Source organism: Malania oleifera, chromosome 3 (assembly GCF_029873635.1).
Source record: "Malania oleifera isolate guangnan ecotype guangnan chromosome 3, ASM2987363v1, whole genome shotgun sequence".
NCBI classification, from domain to species: domain Eukaryota; kingdom Viridiplantae; phylum Streptophyta; class Magnoliopsida; order Santalales; family Ximeniaceae; genus Malania; species Malania oleifera.
The window spans coordinates 126,094,178-126,119,060 of NC_080419.1; the positions used below are offsets into that span (position 1 = coordinate 126,094,178).

At 35.6% G+C, this 24,883-nt stretch overlaps 2 protein-coding genes across 3 annotated transcripts in view; both read right to left on the reverse strand.

The window, feature by feature from the left end:
- LOC131150372 (uncharacterized) overlaps nt 1-12,436 on the reverse strand; it is a 41,475-nt gene extending 29,039 nt beyond the window's left edge. Inside the window, exons 1-3 of one of the 2 annotated variants that reach the window (XR_009135527.1) lie at nt 12,140-12,370; nt 9,772-10,434; nt 9,340-9,652 (exon numbers count right to left, since the gene is read on the reverse strand). Coding sequence is in view for 1 of the 2 variants with exons in the window: in XM_058101059.1 (XP_057957042.1) it covers nt 9,340-9,652; nt 9,772-10,367 (909 nt within the window). In the remaining variant the exon portion in view is untranslated. Of the gene's footprint in view, nt 1-9,339; nt 9,653-9,771; nt 10,435-12,139 lie in introns of both variants that reach the window. The other variant, XM_058101059.1, reaches the window with a different exon arrangement.
- A 1,236-nt stretch (nt 12,437-13,672) lies between these two features.
- Nucleotides 13,673-23,650, reverse strand: LOC131150374 (integrin-linked protein kinase 1-like). Its single transcript, XM_058101063.1, has 12 exons — nt 22,673-23,650; nt 21,573-21,647; nt 21,381-21,485; nt 19,909-19,994; nt 19,099-19,219; nt 18,594-18,673; nt 18,388-18,450; nt 18,145-18,266; nt 16,352-16,437; nt 15,918-16,042; nt 14,984-15,115; nt 13,673-13,918 (listed from the first exon to the last, which is right to left on the reverse strand). The coding sequence occupies exons 1-12, from the start codon at nt 23,087-23,089 to the stop codon at nt 13,912-13,914; spliced, it is 1,419 nt and encodes a 472-aa protein (XP_057957046.1). The 5' UTR covers nt 23,090-23,650; the 3' UTR covers nt 13,673-13,911.
- Between the last annotated feature and the right edge of the window lie 1,233 nt (nt 23,651-24,883).

Below are 24,883 nucleotides of genomic sequence, written 5' to 3' on the forward strand. Positions count from 1 at the left end.
GTATATCCCTAAATATGAGTGTGACCTAGATCCTAATATAAGAGGTCTCTTTCAAATGCACCTTTAAGATATCTCAAGATGCGAATTACTGCATCCCAGTGACTTGTTATCAAAGAGACAAGAAGCTAACTCACAACACTTGTTATGAAAGACATATCTAGCCGAGTGACTGGGAGATAATTCAGCTTTCTAACAAGTCTCAGATAACATCTGAGTTGGGCAACAAATCACCTATATATGGACTATCTTACTATTAGGATCCATAGGTGCACCAACAGGTTTGGATCCCAACAATCCAATCTCATCTAAAAGATCAAGAACATACTTCCTCTATGACAAGATAGTTCCTATGCGAGATCTCAATACTTATAAACCTAGGAAGTATTTAAATGGTCCCAAATCCTTTGTCTAAAACTTAGTCTGAAGGAAATGTTTTAGGCTCTGAGTACCCTAATCCTCATCACCAATGATCACAATATCATCCACATACACAATAAGCAGAAGCCTTCCAAATGGAGTACTACAATAACAACAAGCCTTTAGTACCACTAGGTGGGGTCAGCTAAATGAATCATTTTCCGCCAATTCACCCAATCGAGAGTGTTTTCCTCTATTCTCCTCACTACTTCATTTCAAGTTATTTTGGGCCTACCCCTACCCCTTTTCATGTCAAAAACAACTCACTCACTCCTCCTCATAGGTGCTCTACTAGATATGCGTTTCAAAAGTCCAAACCATCTAAGTCACCCCTCCCTTATCTTCTCTTCAATTGGTGCTATGCCTAAATTATTGCTTATATGTTTATTTTTTACTTCATCTTTTAATGTTATACCACTCATCCACCTTAACATTCGCATTTCAACAACTTTTACTTTTTGTACATGTTTCTTAGTTGCCCAACATTCTAAACCATAAAGCATAGCCGAGCAGCCTTATAGCCATCTTATAATACTTTTCTTTTTAATTTTAAAGGTATTCTACGATCACAGAACACACCTAACGCACTCCTCCATTTTACCCAACCTGTTTTATTCTATGTACTACGCCTTCTTCAATTTCCCCTCCCGCTTGCATAATAGATCCAAGATATCTAAATCTATTAGTGCTATTAATCGTTTGATTATCAAGTTTAATCTTCTCCCCACTACTACTCCTTACATTACTGAAATTACATTGCATACATTTTGTCTTATTCCTACTTATCCTAAACCCTTTATTAATCCTTCCGGATAGAGTATAATAATAAAATACAAGAGATCTACTACATACCACTAAAGGCCAAACTCAAGTACTATACTAAACTAAATCGACCAAACCATACCCTCAAAGACTATTCTAAATCATATAGTAACTTCTTATGCAGACACACTAAGCCCGACTCCATTTGAGCAACAAACCTAGGTGGTTGATACATATAGACCTCTACCTGAAGATCACCATGTAGGAAAACATTCTTCACATCTAACTAGGGTGGAGGCTAGTGATAGGTGGTGGCTAAGGAGATGAACAAACGTACTAAGGCAAGTTTGGCAACATAAGTGAATGTGTCTAAATAGTCCAAGCCATACACCTGAGTATATCCCTTAGCAACAAGACAAGCCTCCAGTTGAGCCATCAAACCATCTAGATTGACCTTTACAGTGTACACCCACCGACAACCAACCACAAACTTATAAGGAGGAAGACATACCAATTCCCAAGTATCATTATCCTGTAGAGCATGCATCTCTTCTATCATTGCGTTCCTCTACCCAAAATGGGACAAGGCTTCAGAAATAGACTTGAGAAGAGCAACAAAATATGGGACACTAACAAAACAGTAGTATGAGGGTGATGAGAAATCATAAGAAACAAAATTTGAGATTGGATGTTGGGCACAAGTGTGTTTACCTTTTTGAACAACAGTAGGAGGATTAACCACTTGGGGAAGAGGATCGTCTGAAGAGGGAACTGTAGGAGTAGAAGTGGTAGCTGGTACACTTGCATATTGGGACAATCCAAGCAACAAGAAGAATCCAAACTGGATGAAGATGTAGGAAGACTAGACGAAGAAAATAAGTTCGAATAAGAAAGGCTAAGCAGAGGAAAGGACTCATCAAGGTCAATAGAACTCAAGGAATCAGAATAATACAATGTAAACTCAAAAAAAGGTGACATCAACAAAAACAAATAATCAATGCAAAGTGGGACTATAACATCAATATCCTTTTTTAAGAATAGGAATAACCCAAAAAATATACATTTGTAGAATGTGGATCCAATTTATCCCTTCCTAGAATTAATTGATGAACAAAGGACACATAGCTAAATATAAGAGGAAAAGGACACATAGCTAAATATACGAGGAAGGGAGAAAAAAAAAAACCTTAAGGTAATTGAATAAATGATTTTACCACCAAGGACAAAAGATGGCATTTTGTTGATGAGAAAGCAAGCGTTGAGCACAACATCACTCCAAAAAACTTTGGGAACATTTATTTGATACAATAGGGTTCGAGTGACTTCAAGAATATGTATGTTTTTCCGCTCCACAACTCCATTTTGTTGTGAAGTGTGGACACAAGATGACTAATGGATCATGCTAGAGTTTTTCATATAGGTAGTGAATTGAGTACTGAAGTACTCCTCAACATTATCACCACGAAGCATCCAGACTAGCATATCAAATTGAATCCTTATTTGTGAACAAATGGCACAAAAGATATTAAACAACTCATAAGTATCTTTCTTTAAATACAACCAAGTCATTCTGGAGTGGTCATTGACAAAAGTACCAAAGTATCGAAATCACAACTTTGACGTGACACAACTAGGACCCCAAACATCGGAATGGACTAACATAAAAGGGCTAATGATTCTTTTATTGACTTGGGATGCAGAGGGAACACGATGATGCTTTCCTAATTGACAAGATCATAGTCGAGGTTAGACAAGGAACTCAAAGTAGGAACTAGCTGTTTTAACTTATACAATGATGGATGACCAAGGCGACGATGGATTTGATGTGATGTGGCAGCGGCACTATAGGCAATAGGAGAAAAGAGCAAGTAAAAGTGGTAAAGTCCAACAGCCTCACGTCCTGTGCTAATCGCCTTCCTTGTCTTCAGATCCTAAATAAGGATAGAATCAAGAAAGAAGGTTACAAAGCAATTTAGTGACTTCGTAATGTTGCTAACAGACATGAGATTAAAGGGGGATTTTGGAATGTAGAGAATAGAATAAAGACAAATGGAGGGAGTAGGATTTACTGCTCCTATTCCCTTAGTAGCAGTGGACCCATCAGCAAGGGTACTTGAGGTAGATTTGTAGAATACTGGGGAGTAGAAAATAAGTTGGTGAAACTTGTCATAGGGTTAGTAGTAGCAGAGTCGATAAACCAAGGAGATACCAGATGACATACAGATGGTATGGTTACTTTTCTGAGCAAAAGATGCAATGTGGGGGGGGAGGGGGGGGCGCTAGGCCAGAAGGAAAATGACAAAAACACAAACATGAAAAAGATGATGACAAACACAATGACAGCAAAACAAACCAGCACAGGAAACCAATAAAAAAAGATGCAATGTGATGAGATGCTTGTTGGGATGCCTAATACTGCAGGAATCTTGAATACTCCTCCTCTGATATAGCTATAGTACGTTGTTCACTCAAACAACTAACTAACAAGGGAGACACACTTTTGGGATTTGGGAGCTCCATTCCAACACACATACAACCTCGATAGAGCAGCTGATCAAGAAATACACAACAAACAACATGTTTTTTGAATTCACCAACTCAATCCCAACATATAAAACCTTCGACAAACCAATACAAACCACAAGCCCACTATGTATGAACCAGAAACACAACAATACCACTGTTTCAGGCCCAATAAACTCAATAGATATTGACAAACAGCTTCGAGAAGCATCAAACAACCATCCCTCGGATGTCTTAAATGAGCAACTAAAAATGGTGAGATCTTTGGACTAAAAACATCACGAAAAACTTCAATAATATGTTTATAGAGGGGTTTGAGAACTGCTGGAAGAATTCAGGCCAGAAACATACCCAAAATTGGCTTCACATGCCGTCATGTGGGGTCAGTCCTGGCAACCTTCGACCGGCACATGAGGAAGTTTCTGGAGATGGGATTTCAGTGGGGGCAGATTGGCAGTGACTGTGGGTGACTATAGTGCTGTTTTTGCAAAATCTATGGTGGATTTTGTGTTCTTGAATTGGCACTGTCGCCTAGGATTTTTCTGGCGACTGCTCTGGCTTACAGCAGCTGCTGGCTGTTTTCTCTTAGGGCTATAGTGCTGCTGGAAATTCTTCTACAATGGTAGACATACAGCGGATTTAGGGTTTTAGGCTACAGTTTTGGTGGTGGCTGTGACTTAGGGTTTAGGTCTCAAAATCATGCTCTGATACAATGTTGAATAATTAGATGAAATGGAAGACCTAATCACAATGATAGGTCTCTCCCTCTATTTATAATATACATCAAAGGACATGTCGATTACCATAATACCCTTACTAACTCTCACTTGTTAACATAACACTCACACACTAACAATGCTAAATGACTAAGATAACCATCAACAATTATATCTACAGTTCCTAAAGTTTCATTCAAAAAATCACATGTTTTACTACTAATTTCCATTATTTTTAAATCCAAAATCAACACTGACATAAAACTGTCCATATTTTTGCCAAATGTTAGTAGATGTGAATTTTGAAATCTTTGTTACAATAATATGTGTACAAGGAGTGATGGTATCTTACATGTGCTGGACTTGACACAAATATGGCACGCTTAAAAGAAGTGTCTATGCTAGTTGGGGATATCTGAAAGTGTTTTTGTATTTGTGTACATGCAAGGGCACTTGCAAATGTATACATTGTTCAATATAAAAGCTTACGTAATGGTTAAAACAGGGATGAAAAGAAAGCCTAGGTATGTGCAAGCAGACGTCATGAAGATGCACAAACATGCAAATGTCCATCAAAGAATGCACATGCATGAGAGAGAGAGAAATACATGCCACACCTTGATGATGATAGAGAAACACAAATGACAAGATCACACAAATTGACTTTTCAATGCTAAACTTACTGAAACGTATTTATATCATATTAGAAAAAAAACCCACCATCCCTCATCATCTTGATATAAAAGTAAGAATCATTTATGGTAGTTGAATGGATGCATTGGTATTTGGCAGGTGGCTAAACCACAGGAAAGGAAAATCAGAACATAATTCAAACAATATTCAGTCCTTTGTTAGCAAGATAGTATATAAGTTGTATATGCAGGTTCTTGGATGGGAGTGTGTTGCATACATGGGATGTAGTGGAGGCTGCCAAGAGAGGAGAACTAGGCAGTCGTTTCGAGCTCAAGTGTCAAGCAATGGGATGATTATGTATGAATGATTATGGTTTTAGAGAGAGAAGCTCTGAGTTAGAGAGAGCGTCTTAAGTGAGAGATGAGGACCAAAAGATTTCCAAATGAGGTGAAAAGGGAGTTATATTTATAATGCTAATTAGGAGCGAGGCTATTATCCGATGAGGGAGGATCATGATTGTGTATAAGGTTTCGACCCATGGGAAAAAGATAATTTGAGTCATTCAATGATATAATGACACGTAACCATAAAGAAGGAATGAGGAAATGCCACATGACATGGTGACAATTAAGCTAGCTAAACAAGGATTAGGGGGGATAAACCAAACCTTCGTCCAAGCCCACCAAGTCAAATCTCTCTACAACATCCCAAGACCTAAGATTGATCAAAAGACACGACATGTGTCTCGTGATTGATCCCGGGTGCACATTTACTACAAAAATTATGAAATTAAAAGTTGGCAAAGTAAGCATATAATGTTTGATTGCAGACCCTAATTTTCTTTTCTTTTTTACAAAAAAGAAGCTATATTATTAGATAGAAAGAAGGGAAGAAATAATGAGTTGGGTCAAGGAGTCCACCAAAGAAAAAAGAAGAAGATGAAAAAAATAAAAAATAAACACAAAATTAAAAAATAAAAGTAGACAATATTAACAAAGAAAACCCCTTTTCAACCCATTCCCATCCTAATTTACCGAGCTTTTCAAATTCACTAATTCCCTTTTACCCTTTTAACTTTTGACTTATACTATACTATCCATGCACACTTCATTTCCTCCAATATCAGTCACTTTTAAGCCCATTTTAGCCAAAATATTTTGAGCTTCTAACTCCTTTGAAAACTCCTCCATGGGTGTAGGCAAAATTCTATCCCTTCGCTGCATATTGTTATCTAGCCAATCATTATCAAAAATAGAAATTCCCTCCAAACCTTCCTATGGGGATGAATGGACATACGAGTAATTCCCTATTTCTTCACAATCATCTGAAACGCACCTATATTGTTCTCAAATTTCATCCAACAACCACCCTCCACCGCAGTCAAACTCACTAATATAATCACTTTCCGAATCTGAAAGGCCACTCATTTCTTTTCTTCCTTTTTCTTTACTCGCCCCATTTCTACACCTAACCTCCTTCTTAGCATGAAAATCTTCCACTATGCCAAGTTCTCCCTCAGAATCCCTCCTTAATACCTTAGCCATTGACTCACCAGAGTTTTCTCTCTCATCTTCAACGACCTTCCTCATCTTAGCACCCATACAAGCCGCCTTCCAACAAGCATGAACCTTGTTTCCCCCCAATCTTTAATTATTTAGACCAAAACCATCAGCTTTCCCCCATAAAACATCTTTTGATTTTTTTTTTCTTTTCCGTCCCACCTTTAGTCCTTCTACAAAACTAGCCGCATTTGTAATCCTGTGATCTTGTTTTGAATCTAATGTGCTCATGTTCTGATCTTGTTCCAAACATTGATCAGTTCAACTACTAATTTGGAGAGCAATAGATTGGGAATGGACTCTACTATCAAAGGGACTAGGGTCCTCCTTTCCGGTACTTGTTCTCTGTGTTTTAGGATCGGGACAATTATTTTGGGCCTGCTCACTTTTGGTTTCCAGCAAGGAAGTTCCTGGATCATTCTTGCACAAACCATAATCCTAACCACCACCAAGGCCCATCTGCGCACAGCCCAAAGGCTGAGCTCCCTTTGACTCCACATTAAAATCCAAATCAGACTTTCTTGAACATTGGGCTTGTTCAAATAAGTGATCCAATTTGTTCAAAAAAGACGAGCCTCCTTTTTTTCAATAATTTGGGCCAGGTCCAACACAAGAAATATACCCCCAGCCTAGTCCTCTTCACAATCTCCTCCCTGTAGCAGCCTAGCTGTATCTGAGAGAAGCAGAACTCCAGCTGGAACTGTAGCTTCCTTCACCTTCTGATCAATTGATTCTGGATGGTCACTGGTGGAACCTGACTTTGAAACCCCATGGTCCCTCATCTGCGTCGCACCTCCACGCCAACAGCATCATTCTTCTCTCCCAGCCATTGTCCCCAAATTTCCAGAAAGAGATTGACTACCAAGCTCCACATCGTCTTTTTTGCCTTCCTGCACCACCTGACTCCACGACCTGGGATGTGAAGGGTCATCTGCACCTGCACCAACAGATTCCTTTCAAAATTCCTTAGCAATCTCACAAAATTCCTCACAAAGTTTCTCCATCCATTGCCCTTTGCACCGCCAAAAATGAATACTGCAAATTTCCTTCCTTTCCACCCTAACCCTAACTCCAAAAGCTTTCACACCTTCTTCCATCTAATCGACATCCAATATTGTGGGATACCCTTGCAAATGCTCCAATAGCCCCTTTCAATCCAGCTGAAGATCAACAAGTCAACAACCCATCAACAAACCAAAAAGTTGCCTCCTTAGACAACCTAACTCATCTGTTTCAAGCAGCATTATTTTTTATCATGAGCAAAGAAGAATCTCCCCGATCTTGTCTAGACCCAGATCAAAGGATTTACCTTTGTCTAGAGTCTCTAGACCCAGATCAAAGAAATATCCATAGCTCCTTACACATGAGCGAGAGAGAGGATTGTATCACAAGAGTGAAAGAGAGAGGGGAGGAATGTTCGAGCGAGTGAGAGAGAGAGAGAGAGAGAGAGAGAGAGCAAGACATTTTCCCCCCTATCGATAATTGTTGTTATAGTCATTGTCAATAGTAGCAATTTACAAAATGCCTTTGAATTTAATTAATTAAACAATGCATTTAAGAGTCCATTTGATTGGAAATAAGAGGAGAAATAAAATGAGTCTCTCTCCAATTCTCTTGTTTGACTAATATAAAGGCGAATCACAATCAATATTTTATTTAATAATTATGTGATGTAAAATAAGTTATTGCATAAGCTTTTGGCTCCAATTTTACCACAATGTTTACAAAAGGTTTAGGAAATGAAAAAACAAAATTACAAGTCGGTTTCACACCCAATACAGACGGTTCCATATATATCTGTTTTGATTTATTCACTAGGTATTACTGACATAGAGGTTGTTTGGTATCACTGTCAAAAATTATAGTAACAAAAATCAAAAACAAAAACCAGAAACCAAAAACAAAAACCAAAACTAAAACCAGAAACCAACAACTTGTTTGGTTAGTATTTATAAAATTAAAACAAATTTAAAACTTAATTAAAAAAATATTCATTGTCGACTTTAAATCAAACAATATTATAAAAATATGATTAAAATAATAAAATTACAAAATAATGTACATAAAAAAAAACTATAATAAACAAAAAATATTATAATCATTTTACTTAATCGCTATACTTTCAAATCTTACTTTACAATAAAAATTTTATTTGACATGACATGACATTTGAAAAATAGTAAAAATATTTCTTAACAAGCTTTATTATTATCTTTTAAAATTTATGTATATCTTTATTTTAGTTATATTTAAATTCATATTATCATCTTATTTTAAGTTCAATTTAAAAGTGTATAAAATGAATGATTTAATCCAACGAACTATTTCTAGATATTAAAATTTCTGGCAACAGACTACCAAGACAACTAAAAACTATAAAGTCTCGTTTTTAGGCCTTTCACAAACAGTTGAAAACCAACAACAAAACAGAAAAGTGGCATCATATTACATAAACAAACACGTTTTTGTGTTTATTTCTTCACTATGCAAAAACAAAAACAGAAATAGAAAACAGCAGCAATACCAAACAAGCCCATAAGTTCTGTAATATCCTGCTCTCAATGAAATCAATCAGGCATGAAATATTTTCAATAAAACCAAAGACTCGTCAGAAACTATAATGATGGAATGCTGCTTCTCTTTTTCCTTTGCGACTACATTACACAGTGTGCAGGACTGAAAGAACAAGGCAGCAAATAGATTTCTAGTGACCCAACAACAACTAGTACCTGTTCTTTCATTTTGTCTTGAAAGGTTGAAGGCAGCATGTTGGGGAATAATTTCAAGAATACTGGCAGCAAAAATTCCATGAAGGGAACTATGATAAAAACCGCAAAAGGAACTAGCCTGAAAATATCAGCCGTAGTTCGTGTCAGCTGCTGCCTCTCCCTACGAGAGAGACTCTTCCCACCAGCAAGTTTTAACAGCAGTCTTGAACTAATCCTCACATCGGCCCACAGTAGCTTAAAACCCAACCAATAATGTTGCAGAGTTGACACAATTTCATCGTTCCAGTGGTGGAGCTTCTTGGACCAATCTTCCCTGCCAGTTTACAACATATTTAAGATTAAAACCACATTAATTTTTAACTCGAGAGGGATTAAAGCCTCCCTGGCCCCAGCACCCCCCCCCCCAAAAAATAAAAAATAAAGAAATCCAACCTGCTCATAGAAGCTACAGCTCTCAAAGCAGGACCAATCCCTAAAAGAGTGGCCCACACTCTCTCTAAAATGGTTTTAGCAACCTTTTGAGACTCTTGCAACTTTTTGGCCTTTGCTTTGGCTTTTGCACTACTCAAACCTTCAACAGCTTGATCACATTCCTCTGGAGAAGCTTCCTTTTTCTTTTTAGCCACCAGTTCTTCTCTTTCCTCATCGTCACTGCCAAATTCAGGCTGGCCTGCAGTGGCTGTGGAAGCATACCTTATAGAGTGAGATATCAACCTGATTCCCATTGGTGCAATAAATTCTGATCCAACATTTCTATGGCCAGACAATGAAAATCCATTATATCTATGCCTGCAAAGTCCAAAATCTGAAACACGTGTATACTCTTTAGTCACTGAAAATGCAGCAGCATCCTTTATGCAACTAAAATATGCAGAAGGATGATTCGTAACAGCACTTTGGCCTTGTGAATCCACAGACTGAACATATTTCCCATGACCCAGAATTTGAAAACTTGAAATCAGACCAGTAGAGTTGTTCAGGTAATCAAAAACAAATCTCTTCCTTCGCAAAAGTGCTCTAGAAGCCATTGTTAGATGTTGATATTTTTACAAGGAGAAGCGCAAAGACATATTTTGAGCCACCAGTCCAATTAATCTGGCAGGAAAAACAAGTATATAGTGAGCAATCACATGTATGACAACAAATACTATAATAATATGGAAATATATGGAAATCCAAATCATCCGTGTCACCGCATACTTTCAATAAGAAATTCAGGAAAATTAAATAACTCATACAGTGAAATCAGTTTCTTTACCAACCAGTATCCAAAACTAGACTTTGAAGAGGTACAAAATCCACATTCTGTGAGCTTTTTCCAAATGGTGCTTTCTTTCAACATAAAAATCAGCAAAGTATAAAATAAAAATATTTGAAATAAGTCAAAGTGATAATCTAACATGACATTACAACTCTAATTCCAGGATTTCCTGGGTTTAAATCTTGTTATTTGTGTTTTCCCCAATTATGTATGTTTTGTTTTTGTGCACCCATTCAAATTTGATATGTTTGCCTCTTCACGAGCAAGATGTCACACATGAGGAAGAGTATTGGATATAGCTTGATGTACATAGTTAGCCAAACACTTAACATTTCGACGAAATAATAATATAACTCAAAAAATAAACTTTAAAAAAATGCAACATTTAGTGCACAAGACCCCATTCTATGACAGCCAAACATAAAATAATTAAGTCAATAAATAATTTTACACATATCAAATTGCTTCAGTCTCAAAATTATATATTGTTTTCAATAAGCACTATACACAAAAAGTCACTGAGGTAATTATTGATAAACAGGCTCACTTCTTACAATAGCACATCCCAAAAAAAAGGCACACACAGACACTCAAGGCCAGAGAAAATTTATCACACTCCGGACATAAGAAATGCATAATTTACTTGAATAATAATTTAAAAATAAAATAAAATACACAACAATAAAAGAGAATGACTTCATGTCATTATTATTAGTTAATCCAATCTAGCAATAGAACTTAATGGACAATTTCCCAAAATAATATCCTGCAGAAAAGAACAAGAAAAAAAAAATGCGGTGTGAGCACCGACTAAGTAGACAATAATATTTAATAGATCCAAGCTTGGACAAAATGGGGAAAAAAGAAAACATTAAGATACAGCTATTATAATTAATAATTAACATTTCAAAAAATAATATTGAAATTGAAATTGATATGCAGTGCGTAATCTAGGAAAAATTATCAATAAATTAACAAGAATAAAATCAAGGAAATATTATTGCTAATATCGAGTTGTTAATGCTAATATTAAAAAAAAAAATTAGATGAAATTGACATAAAGAGCATATGCTAACAAGATTTTTTACTAAAATAACAAGATCAAAGCCAAAGCCAAGTAGAAAAGTGCTTCCTAATATGAAGTATTAATCATAATATCAGAAAATAATAAAAATTCCAGCTGAAACTGTTAGGCGGTACATATACCAACAACAAACTAACTAGAACGATTTTAACCAAAAAAAAAAAAAGGAAAAGTGATTAGTATTTTCGAGTTATTAATCTTATTTCTGCCTGTTCTGGCAGAAAGAAAATTTTAAGTAACTCACTCAGAACAATTTTACAATTCAATACGAAGAGCAACAGATATAAACAAAAACTTGTGAAGAAAGAAACCCAGGAACGATATGTGAAAGAACTGCTCCCGGAAACTTAAACATGACCCAATTCACAAAGAAAGCAACAATGGGGAAAAAAATACGGAAATGTAAAGATAAAGAGCTCAAATGGTTCAATTGATTCTTGAAGTTGTACACTTACCGCTTAAACGAAAAGAAGATGCAAACCGACGAAGAACCAATCTCGGACAGAGAGAGAGAGAGAGATTGAGCAGCCGGCAGCTGAAAGTTAGGGTCTCTGTCGACGCGAGAATGAGGACGAAGAGGGAGGGAGGGAGGGAGGGAGGTTTTAGAGAGAGTTTAGGAAGAAACGGTGGGGGGGATTGAGTGTGGTGCAGAGGAGGGTTTCTACGGTCCATCGCAGGCTGCCTTCCGTTCGATGGCGCCCATGTTTTGAAATGGCATTTTAGTGCACCTGCCAATGGTTGTCTGCTTTCCCCGGTCGAAGTCAAGGACACGTGATTTTATCATTTTACCATTTTAGTGGGGGTTTAATTTTACATATTCATTTGGGTATTATTTGTCCTTTCAAGCGCTACAATAAGGTTCATGCTATATGACGTGAACTCTAATGACTAAAAGAGCAATTGAAATTCAGATCATTTATTTGAGTTAGATTTTTGTTTTTTAAATGCAAAGGAGTCTCAATTGGGTTGAGCTTCAACCCTAATATATACAAAGTAAAACTCAAGCTTGAACATACTAAAAGTTTCGATTGGAGTTTATCAAAAATCAATTCAATTCGGTCCAAGATCATAATTTTCAAAATAACAATATATTTTGTTATGCACTATTCTATAAATTACTTTATTTTTTTATTATTTAAATCTTTTTTAATACAATAATAAGTGGAGTTAGTCTAGTTGTTGGTGTCCCCCCCCCCCCCCAAAAAAAATGATTTTGGATTTGGCTCACCTCCATTTCCAACTATTTTTGCTTTCTTTTCTTTTTGTTCCATTTTCTTTCATTATACCAAACTCAAGAAAAGAAATCCTGTTCACATCAGATTAAAATAAAGTGTTACAATTTTAAAATTTTAAATCGTTTCGAACAAGTTTGATTTGTACTAGTCAAAGACTCCTTTTAAAGTTTTAAATACTATGATAAATTTATTTCGAACAATGTATTGGTAACATAATCATTATAAATTTTGTACACAAAAAGGCTTTCTAGGCAAAGATTCTTTTTTGAAAAATTTTCAAATTTATTTTCATAAAACTGTTTTTAAAAGATCAAAATGCTTGTGACATATAAATATTTTTATTTGGTTTGAATTCTAAGACTCCCATCAATGTTTAGTTCAATGTAAAATTTTGAAAAATATTTTTAAAAAAAAAATTCATTATAAATGTGACCTGCATATGAATCGTGCATGAAAATAATTATATTTTCATACAGCCTATTAAGAATATGTATCGAATTAATGTCCTAAAATTTTCAACCATCATAAATAAATTATAAAAAAAATCCAACGCAAGAGAATTCAATTAACTATAATGAAATATGAATATCTCAAAATACTGAAAGATAGGATAATGAGAAGCAAATGGCCTATAAAGATCTATAACCAACGATGGAGGAGATCATCATTGCCTGCTAATCATCCTAACAAAGATAAGAAGTCATGAGAGAATAACTTAAACACAGATCCCGCACATAGTTCCAAGAAGTAGGCTGCTGTTGATAAGTACTTTATTATTCATCTATGTATGCAAAACAAATAATCTGAATAGAGCAGTATACAGTAGAAAGGGGCTGTTCCAGCTCCTTTCGAAAACCACTGATTTTGATTTTGACACAATTTATTCTGCTGAAGAACCATTCCTCACAAAATCACAATAACGTTACAGCAGGAACCCCCAAAATTGGCCTGTGGAGAACCTCTTTGTCCAGTCTTCAGTTTCTGAATGCCTCTCATTTCCTGCAAGCAATTGCATTATAGCATGCATTAGGTGGGGAAGAAAAGCATAGAGAGAGAGAGAGAGAGAGAGAGAGAGGTTTGATAATTATAGTTCTCAGTAAGTTATAAATTTATTCTTGAACATTTGGTAAATGAGGGGTCAATCCATATGCGTATCAGAAAACACTATGGTGGAAACTAGCTCAAACATTGCCAACCACCAAAACAAAAGGGATGGATAAAAAAATTTCATTCAATTATTGAATTCTGGTTTTCTGGAGTGCAACACAAAAATTGAGGCTAGTCAAAAGCTTTCACCAAAACCATTTCTCCCATGTTTGGAGAGGTCTTGGGTTTGGAGTTATATTGGATTTTGGATAAGATGTAATACAAAATAGTAATCAAATTTGTCCAAATCCACCCAAATCCAAATCCAAATCCAAGACATACTCCCAAACACTAGCTTATGATATTCTAAATTCCATGGGGATAGAGCTGACTTTCCAGATTGCCAACCCTAGCCAGGGTACTTGGAATCACTATAAATTGTAGGGGAAGTGAATGATTTTTTCCAGCATGACACTGTGGGCTGGCAGGAGTGAACGCTCATTTCAAGAAAACAGCTCCAGTGTAATGTATATTATTAAGCTAATGCCTTGGCTTCTTTTTTCTTGTCAAGTAATACATTCTTAACCATGGTCAAGAGAATTTAATGTTTCTTACACTAGGTGCTGCTGCTTTTTTTCATTGGAAGATCTCTTCCTCTCAATGTACTCCCCCTCCCCTTTTCGCTTTTTGAGAAATAAAAATAGAAGTAACTTAACTGATCATTTTTCACACAATGAAACCTAGATGGTCAAGACAAGACAAGACAGTCTAATAAATAGGAAAATGTTGTATTAACTGGAAGCAAACGCCTCCATCCTGAGAGGCCGCCTGGTTTTCTTCAGTGGCATCAAATGTAACCATAGAATTACTATTTTTATAAAACTGGAAATGCAATATTTTGTTTCAACTAAAATTTTTTTCCAACAGATATCAAACATCATTATGTGGGGGCCAGGATACTTTGTAAGAGATGCATACCAGGGAAGCTTAAACGTGTCTTTCCACCATCCATGTTTAGAGCAGTTTGACACAACTTTGTCTAGCCGTACGATAATCTCAGAGAAAGTTGGTCTAACAACAGGTTCCGGATCCCAACATTCCTCAAGCAACCTGCGTGCATATCTAGATAGTATCAAAACCATGCACATTTATTTTCTTAATTTAGATGTTAATGGGCAAGAGGGTGGCTCTTGGATCAACTGTAAGGTTGCTCCTTTGTGACTGGTTGGTCATGGGTTCCAGGACAAGGAAACAGACTCTCTGAATAAAAACAGGGCTAAGGCTGCGTACATTGTGACGACCCTTCCCCTTACCCTTGCAAAGCGGGGAGTCTTCTAGCCTGGTAATATCTTTTTTTTTATAGATGTTAATGAACAAACAGGAATGCATATCTGGAAATATATTATCCCACCATGCTCGGTGGTGTTCATCAGTCCTACAACTATCTTAATTTTTAAAAAGATATAGCAAAATAGATTTTAGAAGAATCTAAACAGTAGGTTATAAGATGAGACAAGGAGAGAACCATCCTGTTCTCAAGAGCGGAAAAAAAAAATGATTTTTTAAAAAAATCATTTGATCATAGAATTCTGCCAATTAATTCACATTATTATGACAAGAAACTAAAACTCTACAATAAGAGACTTGCATTGATGGAAATGCATCCCAAACAGAAAATAAAAACTGAAAAATAGAAGCCACAAGCTATATGTCCAAAGAAGTCGCCTAGTAATACCAAAATTCATCTAAAGAAGCTTTATGGTAACATTTTTCTAGCTATCCGATTGTAGCATTATAGAAAATGAAGGAAACCTTGTCTCTAAAACTAGAGGTTTATAGGCAAGACTTATCAACTAAGAAAGTTAAATTGCTTCAAACTATGGAAGCCTTGTAATTCAGAAAGATTACATACTCTTTTAGATCGGGAGGATAGCTTTTGGACTTGGTCTTGAATGGTGGTCTCTGTCCTTCTAAACACATCATTTTAGCAGCTTCTTCCAGAGGCTTGGGATGGAAAGGCTGTACTCCCTCAATCATCTGAAATCCCAGACAACAAGCACAACAGGCATCATGCAAGGATAGCAGAACTAAAACTCAGAGCAATCAAGTTTTACTCTTGAAACCAAGGTTGTAGCTTTATTTTAACAGAAGAGGTGTGATGCCAATCAAAATCGACTTGGATCACGAGGCAATGTGAGCTTGTTAGAGAGTCAACATGTAAACAATATGAGAACATAGTGCATACATGTAAAATAGAGAAGTAAACGGCAAAATTGAACTGCATTCAAACATCTCAACATGAGAAAGTTTTAACCATGCAAGTATACAAGCATACACTGAATATACCTCATACAGAATGAGGCCGAAAGAGAATGCATCCACGCTTCTGTCAAAAATTTCATCTTTATAAATCTCAGGTGCCACGTATAAACCTATAATCATAACATTAGAACCATTAAAAAGAACCTTTGGATATCTTTGGTGTTAAAAAAAAAGTCAAACAGCACAGAAAATGACATTGAATTTTTCAAAAATAATAATTAAACATTAAATATTGAAAGATCTTTAGACTCTAGGGATTCTCTAAAGTCCCAATTTAAAAATAATCCCTGCTCCATTCTCCTCAATAAGCACCCTAAAATTGACAAATTATATTTTCTACGGGACTTCAATTTAAATTTGTCTAGTAAGTTCATCCATAAGTGATGCAAAAGGATAAGAACTTAAAGCTGATCCCTCACACAAACCCATTGAATATGACAGGATTAGGAAATGCTCTCGTTCTCTAATTGTTCCTGCACTAGTAACTACCACACATATTTTTTATTATGCATAACAACTGGAAACCTGTTTCTCCTTCTAAAACCCATCACGTTATCTCCTCATGGAACCATATCATAAGCTTCTTTTGGGTTAATAAAAATACCATGTAAATCTCTTTTCTTCTTTTTATACCATCCCATAAATGACTTCATAAATTGCTTCCATGGTAAATACTCCAGGCATAAATCCAAGTTGATATTTTGGTACCCTTATTTCTAATATGACTTAAAAGGATAAAACAAATAAATTGTCAAGTGATACTTAATTGGGTGCAGAATCAAATAGAGTGCATCAACAGGTTAATGCAAATGAATAAATTAAAAAAAAAAATTTATAAAAAAATGCAGTCACAAAGTGTACACCAATAGAATGCACAAATAAAGATTGACAATCATATTCAGAAAGTCAAAAGTGGCAAAATTCTATTCCCAACCATGTGCAAAAAATACCACATCCAGACATATTGCCTCCCAACTGAGTATTTGATTCCAATACCAACAGTTCAGAAGGCCAATGAAGGGAGGAGGCTCCTCCCCGATAAATCCTATTTTGTGTTGGAACAATTAGTTATTTCTTTTAATAAGAATAATTAGTCAAAATGGCCATGTGGTCATCCTATAATTGCGTTATGTATTTTTGGAGGAAAAATCTGGAGCTACATGTTTAACCCACATTTTACTCTTTCTTAGGCACATATGCACTTGGTTGGGATCTCATGGGCATTTCGAGCCTCAATATTGGAAATGCTTATCTCAGCAAATCCTATTTTTATACTTTTAATTAGTTTGGCAGTTCTCTTGGCAACTCTCTCCATTGGCTATAGGGATTCATAAAGAGAAGAATGCCAAGATTTTGAACTTGTTTTTCTTATTGAGATCTTGGTCAAAGATTGCTAAATTTGGCCCTCTTGATTAGATTAGGTCTACAAGTCGAAATCTTTGGGAGATTTCTAAACAAGCCATGTAAGACAACAGAAAGGATTTTTTATTCTGGGCAGTGTAGTGAAGGGTTTCAACTATTCATTTTTGCACTCAGATTATTAGGCTGTTGAAGGGTTTCTCACTCCTTTCCAGGCCAACTCTTCTGGTCTCTAGTTGAAGTAATTACTTGATGAAAAAAAAAAAAAAAAGCCTGAACAGGAGTATCTATTGACAGTTATTTTGATTTCCTCCCAAAAAGAACATGGAATGCTGTATAAAACTCAAACTACCCTTATATGAGGAACCTCAAGTCTAAGTGAAAGTTTAAAAAACATCAAGAAAGGATCCTCCAAGATAAAAATAAAATAAAATAAAAAATTCATGAGTAGAACTTACTTAAAAGACCAGTTAGAGCCCCTGGCTGTGCCAGTTTTGCTTTGTTGGGCGAAATTTTTGACAATCTTATCAAACCAAATCCAGCTACCTTCAATTGGCCTCCACTATCCAGCAAAATATTTCTGGCACCTTACCAAAATTTCAAATATTAACAGTACATCATCCCAATGAGTACAAATCATAAGCTACATTTTTTTTATTGCTCTATACATTGAAATCAACTTTTGCATTAGGTTGTCTTACTTTGGCTTTAAATCACAGTGGATAATTGGCTCTGGTTTGCATTCATGAAGATAATTCATGCCCCTGATGACAAAAAAAAAAAAATCAACCAGCATTTCAAAATATGAAAAACTCCAGAACTCAGGACATGCTATAGAGGAGGAAAATTCTGTAACGAAATATGTTCACAAAATTACTCATTAGAAAATAAGCAAAATTTCACTAACCTTGCAATATCAAGGGCAAATCTTAGAGCTTTTGATGGAGATAAGCGTCCTTTCTTTATAAGATAGCTTCCCAAGTCACCCTGAAAAATAACATCAATATAAGAAATATTCAATTGAGATAAATATATTCTATCCAGTCAACAACACTCAGAAGTAGGAACGAGTAATTTCCAGTGTAGAGCAAATAAACTAGCCCAATGGGTAGAAACTTGAAATGACCTATTCAACAATCAACAGGTATCGATTGAGAACTTAAATTTGGGGGAAAATGTTGGACAGTTAGGCCACAATGATAACTATCTTCATATAAGAAAAACTAGGAGTTTCATATGTGTAAAATTTTGAAACAAAATGGTTGAGATCAAAGATGGAAAAGAGTTCGGCATATTTCATAGGCATTCAATGAGGCAAAAACAATTCATTCTCATTTCCTGCCTGCAGAAGAACAAACATCAAAAACCCCATTATCCCAGAGAGAGAGAGAGAGAGAGAGAGAGAGACTTACATTTGAATGATACTCTGAGACGATCATCATGGGTATATTTTGAGTAACGGCTCCAACAAACTGAACTACATTTGGATGCCGAACTTTCTCTAATAACATTAGTTCATGTTTGAAAGCATTTCTGCATGCAATGAAATTGTAAGAGCTGTGCAGACAAGTCTATGAACCAAAATGTTGTACCCTTATTTTTCCAAGAAACCCATCAATAACTAGAGAAAACCTACAGAAACAGTGGAACTCATTCAACCGAGTTAAGCATTAAACTGAAATATTACACAAACAACATTATCTACTTTTCCAAATAATATGAAGCCTTGAACAGTCTATACACCCAATTGAAAGTTTTCCAAAAGAGAATAATATGCAAATATTTAGATTATAAAGACTAAGGCTTAAAGAGTATGTGTAAATTGAGTTTGATTCTACTCTGAAGATCATAAAGCTCAGTAATCCAGAATCTTTTTGTAAGAGATCACATTCGAAGACCCAGTGATGACTTGGTTACCAAGAATCCAAGACAACAAAACACGCATCATATAAGAACACAAACACAAGTGAAAGTCAACAAAAAAGATAAGGGCATCTAAGCAGCAACAGAAGTATAAATTGCAATGTATATGTACAATTGCTCAAAAGGCAAAGAAGGAGCTGATTGCAGCAAAAAAAAAAAAATTAATAAAATTGTAGTTGTTATGTATCGAGGGTTCATACATATTTTAGGCAGATTCAAAAAACACTAGTTTAGTCATTGTGTGTGAGTTACTCTACAACAATTGCACACAAATGTTGAGCAATGAGGTAAGCATATACATGCTGTCAGGGTCTGAATAGCTGTCCTTATCAAGTATCTTCACAGCAACCTTTGTACCATTCCATTTTGCTACTTGATATGTACCCTGTCAATTAGCATACAAGTACATATATTATTTCAGTCTAGAACAGGGAATTTATTTAAGAAAGGAAAAATGATCTCACATAGCTCATTCATGTTAATCCATAACTGTAACTTGAGCCAAGTTATAAGGCTATGAAGCATGGTTGCATCAAATTCTAAAAATGATAGCACATGGCAAGGACCAAACAGTAAAAAATTAATTTAAGAGGAAGACAGTGCGTGTGTGTGTGTGTGTGTGTGCATGTGTTGAGTGTGACAAGTATTAGATTTATATAACACTGTATATAAGCAGAAGTTCTCAAGATATCGCATCATTTATGGGAATGTAGCCAATGTTATTTTAATTGTAATAAATGATCTCATGAAGAAAATAGAAGAAAGTTTAGCTACAACCATTTACAATGCTTAAAGTGCGTTAAACAAGCATAGAGAAGAGCTGTAAGAGTGCCCAAGGAGTGTAGGTGTGAAAGAGTCTGCTGCTTTATGAAAGATTCTTGCTATGTAGTTTTGTCAGGAATCATTAAGATGACAGCTCTATTTTCATCCTTATAAAAAGATGGTGATTACATACTGATACCAAACAGTGAAATCAAAGCACATTCTAGCCTCTAAATAAAATATGAGGAAACAGAATACTGTACCAGATGTTAAACCATATGTTGCAGCAATAAACAGTTTTTTAAGTGTTGGAGTGTCCAACAAGTGCAGGTGTCCAACATACACAGAGCTCCTATATAAAAGAGCCTGTGCTACATAGGGCCCAGAATCATTAAGATGACAAGTCTATTTTTCATTGTAATAAAAAGGATAATGATTTCATACCCCACTCTGAAATCAGACTGCATTCTAGCCTCTAAATGAAATAAGGAAATGTAACAGATGTTGAAAAATCCTATAATATAAAAAATGTTATTCCTTCATACACAGTAGAATATTTGTTGGGAACAACTTAGTATCGCTTCGTGCATCAATTCTAAGGCTACATGAAATATAACTGCTATAATGGTCCCTAGCAAGTAAGAATGATAAGAAAGCCAATGTCAATAGAACGTTTCCCAACTAAATGCACACAAAAATAATAATGCAACTGTGGCATTATTTTTTTAAATAAAAAATCAAAACTATTCATGAGAATAAATAATTATAGCGGAAGGAGGATAAAAAATTCTCCAAAAAAGAAAGCAACGTATAATGCAAAAGAACGGAGTAAAAACTACATTATAGCTGCTCTCCAATCCCTTCGGATAGCAACTGCGACATTATGCCTTCTAAAAAAGAGAATTGCCAACTAGGAAGATAATCAAGTCAAAAATAAGAAGCATGGAAAAGGGTGATAAATTTCATTAAAATACATAATTAATAGATAGAGAAGGGAACAGGACCTCACCTTTGAAATACCATCGCTCTTGCGAACTTGAAGCTCCAGTGGATTAAGCTCATATTCTGGTACTTCTCGAGGATTTGCAACAGTCATTGGCGTCTTTCTTGTTTTCTAAAAGTACGGAAAAAGCTTTTGCATCAATCCTTAAATAAAAATTGTCTTTTCGAATGGCATGCAGGAAAGAAGTTCATATATTACCGGAACTTTAGCTCCACGAGCCTTCAAAATATTGTAAACATCTACATTTCCATAATACTTGGCATCAGCAGCAGCCTATCCCAAGAAGAAATACTTAATCAAAAGATCATATTTGTAAGAGAAGTAACAAAACTAGCAGAACACAAGAAATCTTAATTGCTAGATTTTTTATGTTCCCAAAATAATAGTTCAGCCTTAAAATATAACATAGTTAAAACAGAACAAGGATAAAATGAGCAGCATGGAAAATTAGTGGGAAAAAAAAAACCTACCATCCATTTCCTATAAAAAAAAAAAAAAAAAGGAGATGAGTTGCATCTCGGTTACATGAACAATGCAATTAAGAAGCCAAAACTGGTGTCACTTATGTCTTAAGAGTAAAAGAGTACAAAGATAATTCCTTCTCTACATAGTTAAAGGCAGAACAAGAATAAAAAGGCCAGCTTGGCAAATTAGTGGCAAAACTCTTAGCAAGTAATTGTGTTGAATCTCAATTCCTAGAACAATGCAAGAATCCAAAATGGCCGTACCACTTTTGCATTAGATATTAACCCTTCCTGGATTTGGTCATAAGCTGTTTCTGTCCTAAATCAAATTTGGAAGAGCTAACCTTGGTCAGCTTGCTTATGACTAAACACTACGAGAAAGCCAAAATCAAGTTGCACTGCTTGCCCCAAAAAATGACTGATTCGTCCACCACTATACAGCTTAGCAAGAGCCATCTCTCTATTAGATTTGCAAAGTCCCTACTCTTCGAATTCATGTAGTCATTGTTTTTATATAATGGAGGGGTGCTGTAAATTGACTGGCTGCCTCAGGGACACCTAGGGCAGCAACCCCACCGCTCTTCCAATAAATCAAACATCTTAGTTAAGGGCAGAGCTCGCCCTTGTCATGGGGCTTCCTTGGTTCAGGTCAAACAGTTATCTTGATCTTATATCAACATTTGTTCCCAAAATTTTATGATTTTGCAAACCTAACATCTAACAGTCCCACAAAGCAATATTCAAAGAAAAACAATTCTACACCACCACTAGCAGCAGCCAAAAATTGGATAGGACAACGGGGATGCAAAAATACATAAATATGAATAAATCTACCGTGCTCCCCCAACGATCGCGAGCATCAATATTGGCCCTTCGACTCAACAGAAGCTTCACTACGTCAACGCGTCCTTCACACGCAGCAATATGCAAAGCCGTCCGACCATCCAAATCAATGCTATTCACGTCGGTGCCCTCGTCGAGTAAGTCCTCCACTCCCTTCACGTCCCCTCTGCAAGCCATGAACAGCAGCTGCATCGTCGAGTCGAGGTTCTCCGGCACCGTGATCTCCTCGCAGACGGGGCTCCGGCGTATCGGATCGAGCGAAGACTGCCGACCGAATGCGAACCTCAAGTTGTTGCGCCGCGGATCGAACGAGGATTGCCGCGAGAACTGCCGCCCGAAACTCCTCCTCAAGGAGCCAGTCGAGAATTGCCGCGAGATCCCCCGCTTCAACTGCGAAGCTAATGCCATTATTTCTCGCTCTCTCGCTGTTTCTCTCTCTCTCTCTCTCGATAATCAAAACTACGCTTCTCTTGAAATTACCAAAGGCTAGCTCATCATCACTTGGAAGAAGAGCCGGAAAGGAGAGATTTGGACGACATTGAAGGAATCAAAACATCATCGAATTGTATCGAGAGGGAGAGCTCGACCGAGAGCTCTGGAGAAGCTCCCGATATCGAGCGAGGGCAGAGGAGTTGGATCATGGAAAGAGCAGAGGAGGCATCGAAGATGATGATTGACTAAGAGATTGAGGATTGAGGTCCGGAGATCCGATTGACGCGCCCCGAGCAGAGAGAGAGAGGGAGAGAAGGAAGCGATCGGTTGACAGCGGGATAAATGGAGGATAGGAGAGGAGAAAAAAGAGTGGCTTTGAAGGCGGCTTTCTTTTCTTTACATTTCTTTTCTTTTCTTTCCTTTTTCTAATTTATACGCATATTTTCCGAGAAAACCGTTGGTGTTTTTTTATATTTGTCGCCGTTGGCGTGTGAAAACGCGCCAAGCTTGCCTCCGGTTGCTTCCTGTGCCTTGCCTCCGGTTGGATTTTGTAAATTTTAAATTGTGACCTATCAATACCAAAAAGTTTATAATATTTTTTAAATGTGTAAATGTTTTTCTCTAAAATTATACTAAGGAAAAGAAATCTGTCTAAAAAATTACTTTATATTTGTTGCTATTTTTATGACTTACTTATTATAAGTTGGTAAGTTGCATTTTTAAATTTTAATTTTGATGAGAACGATAAATTATAATTATAGTATTATAAATATTTTTGCATTTCTTTTATTTACCATTCTTAAAATATAATGAAATTTTTATAAATATCATATATAAATAAAGTGAAGAATAATACACACACGAGCTTAGTGAAGAAAATTTTAAAGCCATACATAATTAATATTTGTTTTTTTTATTTTTTAATGATAGTAATTTAAATGAGAAAATACAATAAAAATAATTTTTCTCTATATTTTCTTTCTCTTTCTTTTCTCAAATTAACAAGATCTTTTATTCAAGCTGACTCTATTTGTTGTGACAAAAGAAACTTTTAAAATGAGAGAGAGAGAGAGAGAGAGAAGTTGTGTGGATCGTAAGGATATTAGAATACTATTTAGGAGTAAAGCATTTCTACCATTAATAAGAAGTCAAACAATTAAAAGGAATTGAAACCGAAATTACATTTCTATTAATCTATTCAATTCCTTCCGATGAAAAAGAAAAAAAAAAAACAGTCAAAAAATCTTTCCTATTTCATTACTCTATGCCACAAGCTATGTTACACGAGATAAACCCAAGACCTCCGATATAAAATATTAATATAGAAAATATTTATATTCATCATAGTTGACATTTCCCTCTAATTTATTTTAAAATTTAATTAATGAGATTTAATTTTTTTAATTAAGCTACGGATTCATAGCAACAGAGTGTCACCAACATAAATCATTAATTAATTATCAATTCCCTAGAAGGATAATAATTTAATATAATTCCATATTATTTAATTCAAATGTTGACCACAAACAATATTGAATGATCTTAAACTATACAATATTCAAAGAAATTGCATTCTAAATTCTTAAACTTAATCTTTCTACTTTTTAATCAAAATAATTTCATTAAAAGGATAATAATTTTATATAATTTAATTCAAATGCTGACCCATTTTACATGAACGACAATCTTGAATAATTGTGAAAATATTCAATAGGAAAAAAGTGCATTCTAAATTTTAAGCTTAATCGTTTCATTTTTTTAATCAAATCA

Coding starts and splice junctions, on each gene's coding strand:
- LOC131150374 (XM_058101063.1), bottom strand. CDS start 23,089: ATGGCATTAGCTTCGCAGTTGAAGCGGGGGATCTCGCGGCAATTCTCG. Junction 18,267..18,387: donor CACTGTGATTTAAAGCCAAA/GTAAGACAACCT, acceptor GTAAGGTGCCAG/AAATATTTTGCTGGATAGTG. Junction 15,116..15,917: donor TATCCTCCCGATCTAAAAGA/GTATGTAATCTT, acceptor ATATGCACGCAG/GTTGCTTGAGGAATGTTGGG.